The 3778-nt window shown below is 43.1% G+C and overlaps 1 protein-coding gene across 1 annotated transcript in view; it reads right to left on the bottom strand.

The window, feature by feature from the left end:
- ANXA5 (annexin A5) overlaps nucleotides 1–2841 on the bottom strand; it is a gene marked incomplete at both ends in the record, with an annotated part of 15242 nt that extends 12401 nt beyond the window's left edge. The window contains 2 exons of the mRNA XM_011375171.1: nucleotides 1583–1696; nucleotides 2743–2841. Coding sequence (XP_011373473.1) covers nucleotides 1583–1696; nucleotides 2743–2841 — 213 coding nt within the window. The remainder of the gene's footprint in view (nucleotides 1–1582; nucleotides 1697–2742) is intronic.
- Between the last annotated feature and the right edge of the window lie 937 nt (nucleotides 2842–3778).

The raw sequence follows: 3778 nt of genomic DNA, 5'->3' as shown, positions 1-3778 counted from the left end.
AAAAAAAAATGTCAATAAGAGTCGAAAGAAAGTGATTTTCCTAGAATAGATATTACCCAGATTGCATAATGATATAAATAGTATCCAACATATCATTCGTTTCTTTAGTATATAAGTTCTCTTAGTTATAGAATTAAGAAATTTCAAATTAATTTTCTTTCCAGACAGTTTTAGCCCTTTTTATCTAATGAAAAACAATGTTTAGTGCATACATGTGTGTATATACATATGTAACAGGTTATACGAATTTGCGATATATCGGTTTAAGTGGTTTCAAAGTAAAACATTTTAATAAAACATTATTAAGTAAAAAAAAAAATGGGCTGACATAGAGAAACTGTGAACTTTACATAGATTTACAGGGAGAAGCACTGACAAACAATCTACACCTCAAAACATAAACCCCTACCCCCAAATTAAGTTTTCTACAGGTCCACGGGGGAAAGAGGCAACAAAAAATATAGTATTGCTTAGTCATTAGGAATTGAAGTAGTAAAAGGAATTGGGACGTGCTTTCTGGAATTCTGAAAAATAACTTTAGTCAGTTTTTCTTTTTTTGATTATAACTCTACCTACACTAATAAATAAGAAGAGAATGAGCAATGCTCTCGCTGCACTTAATTTTTAAACATAGTATATTTAAGCCTTATTTTCTTTATATTTCTGTTTCTTACCAAAAAAAAATCAAGCACCGAAAAATATAGGTTTATCCCCTGGCAGAATTTCTGCTCCCGCTAACATTCGAGAAGCATTTTGCGAAAACGCCCTTTTCTTCAATAACCTAAGATTCTGTTTATTCCCAAAGAATCACTGCAGGAGAGTGAAGAGGACAAGCACCCAAAGTCCCCTAACTTGATCGGCCTTCTCCTCCCTCCCCTTCGTCCGTGAGAATCCCTGAGCCACATCATCTCCTTGTTGAATCTGTGTCCTTATTCCTTCAAAATCTAACCGATGATGACTGAACAGTTTCCTGCCCCATAAGTCTGAACCGATGTTTCAATGCACCCAAATTTATACAATATTCCAAACACCAGTCACGGGAATCCACATTCGGTTATTGTGGATTCAACGAAGTTACAACGAAATTATAACAAGTTTACCAGCTACTTCATTTTAGTGTTTAGAAGGAAAGGAAAGAAGAAAGGGTAGAAGAAAATCTGTCTTATCTGAAAATTCTCTCTGAAGCTTTCTTTTTTAACCTGGAATGATTAACAATATTATTCCCTTATCAGCCAACTTTCTGTTTTAAAAGACAAAACGCCTAATCTGAAACATTTTAAAACATATCTCGAAATCAGAAAACAGGCGTGAAAACAAAATATAAATGACTGTTAAAAAAAAAAAAACATTCAAATTTCAAATAGCCTCTATCATTGATTTGACTTGTGATACAAAAAGATTACGTGACACACTTGTAATTTCTTCCCTCCGTTTCTTCTTATTGCCTCCCACACAGCTTTGTCCTCCAAAACACCCTTACTGAAATAATTCGAATAGTTTTCATGTACAAAAACAGGACGACGTGTTAGCCACACAGAATAAACAACTCGTGAGAGGGTCACCCTCACGCTCCCTTTTCTACCTTAAGTGCGTGCTTCAGCTCGTAGGCGTCGTAAAGCCAGGACGGTTTCATCAGAGCCACGATCAGTTTTTCAAATTTTCCAGTCAGTTCTGATTTCAGGTCATCGAGAAGGTCCTAATTCACAGAGAAGACAACTTTGTTAACTGTGTCCTTCCTAAATATGAGTGACAGCCCCCCGCTCTGATGAATTCCTGGAGAATTCTCCAGGTTAAAGGCACCGGAGGGGAACAGACCTCTGCCCACCCCCCAGGCAGCTTTGAATAATGTACTCCTGACATCTCACCTGACGCTTAAACCAAAGCAAAGCCACTTGTTTTCAAGAGATGTTTTTCCTAAATTCAAGAGTTTTTTTTTTTAAATAAATATTTGAAAGTAGGCTAAAAAAATATTTTATTTTTAAAACACTGTTCCGAGAAAGATGTTTATCTTCAAAAAAAAATTCCACTGGAAAAAAAATCATAAATGTGTTTTACTAAAGACAAAATCTGGCTTATCATACTTAAGACATTTTTTCCTTTTCTTTCAATTTCTAATAATACGCTATGACGCAATGGGTCACATTCATTTCTGAGTGCCTGACGACCGAGGGACGACGTCGCCGTGGAGAAGTCACGCACATAATTATGGAAGAAAAGCAGTATTTCCTAGGGTTTCCGCCCCAGCACACGGACAACTAGAAATGGCGTTTCGAGAGCGTTCTCTCTCTCTTTTTTTTTTTTTGCTATGCCATTTGTTTCTGTTTATTTAAGAATAATAAAACTACATTTAAGTTCTCCGGTACATACTAATTCCTTTAGTAACAAATTTAATTTTTACCTTGAACTGTTAATCAAATAAGAGCACGTAAGTCAATGAATTAAAAGCTCCTTTATTAAAACGCTAACCCCAAAAGGGACCGAGACTGTGGCTGTGCCATAAAGAAGTATAGTGACACAGGCTGACACCTAGAAATCAGACACGAAAGCCCTTTTGAGTGGGAGGCACAGGAGGGGCTCTCTCGGCCCTCCACGGCCTCTGGGTGAGCTGACGCGTAAGACACTGGGAACGAAAGAAGGAGTAGGCAAGTCACGACCATTAAATAAATGATGTTTTACTGGGGTTCAACCTGGTCTTGAAACGCACGCCGCCCTCGGGCTCCCTGGGTTGAGGTCCGGTCTTACCCTGCCAAACAGCGTCTTGAAAGCCGCGGCGATTTCCTGGCGCTGAGCGTTGCTTCGCGAGGTCAGCAGAGTCAGGATGCTGTCCTCGTCCGTGCCTGAAATTCAAGTTCAGAGTCACGTCCCGGCTCCTGCGTGCCCACCGTCTCCACAGCCACCGCCCCCCGCTTCCCGGTTACCTTAAGTCCTCAACCTCATGAAATACACTGTATTAAATAATCTACGGAACTATAAAATTTACACTACACGGAATGTTATATGTGCGACGTGTACTCCCCCTGTTCCTGACGCACTGTGAGGCAGGCGGGAAAATAAGCCTGACTTTTGAAAAACCTAGTGCACCTCCAGCTTCTTGCAACTCATAGTTACTCCTGATAACGGCTATTCACAAGGCACAATGTGTTGGGTGTTAACAGGGAATTGAGAGGCGAAACACAGAGACGCTGCTGTCAAGTTACAGACAATTTAGGCGGAAAAATACAGAAACGCACAAACAACCGGGAGCTCAGGCAGAAAGCGACCTGCGCTCCCGCAGAGGCCCAGGCCTCCCCCGCGGTTCCCGGGGGGCTCTCTCAGTGGACAGGAGCTGCAGGGGAGTTTGGGGAAAAGCTTCACAGAGCAACGGCCTTGCCGGTGGAAGGGTTCTGACAGGCGGGGACAAGGAGGGCAGGCGTCCAGAGGGAGAGAAAACTCCAGCAGGAGGAGAAAACCGCTTTCAGGAAGGACGGACAAGCCGGCCCGGCAGGGTCAGAGGGCACAGGCTGGGTCAGAGGGCACAGGTCAGAGGGCACAGGCTGGGTCAGAGGGCACAGGTCAGAGGGCACAGGCCGGGTCAGAGGGCACAGGCGGCACCATGGCAGGGGTGGAGTGGCAGGGGTGGGCTGGGTGCTTCGGAGAGACGGGGACGCGCGTCCTACACGTGGCCACTGGTGCAGGGGTCCCCCAGGGCGAGGTGGTTACAGGAGAAAGTCCTTGGGAAGAGAGGCTTTTAAATGGCTAAAAGGAGACAGGCAGAGTGGCAGGTGTGCAGGAGGGGACG

This window comes from Pteropus vampyrus, unplaced genomic scaffold (genome assembly GCF_000151845.1).
Source record: "Pteropus vampyrus isolate Shadow unplaced genomic scaffold, Pvam_2.0 Scaffold263, whole genome shotgun sequence".
Classification (NCBI taxonomy): domain Eukaryota; kingdom Metazoa; phylum Chordata; class Mammalia; order Chiroptera; family Pteropodidae; genus Pteropus; species Pteropus vampyrus.
Note: the sequence above shows the minus strand (reverse complement) of the source record. Positions and strands in the feature narration are given on the sequence as shown.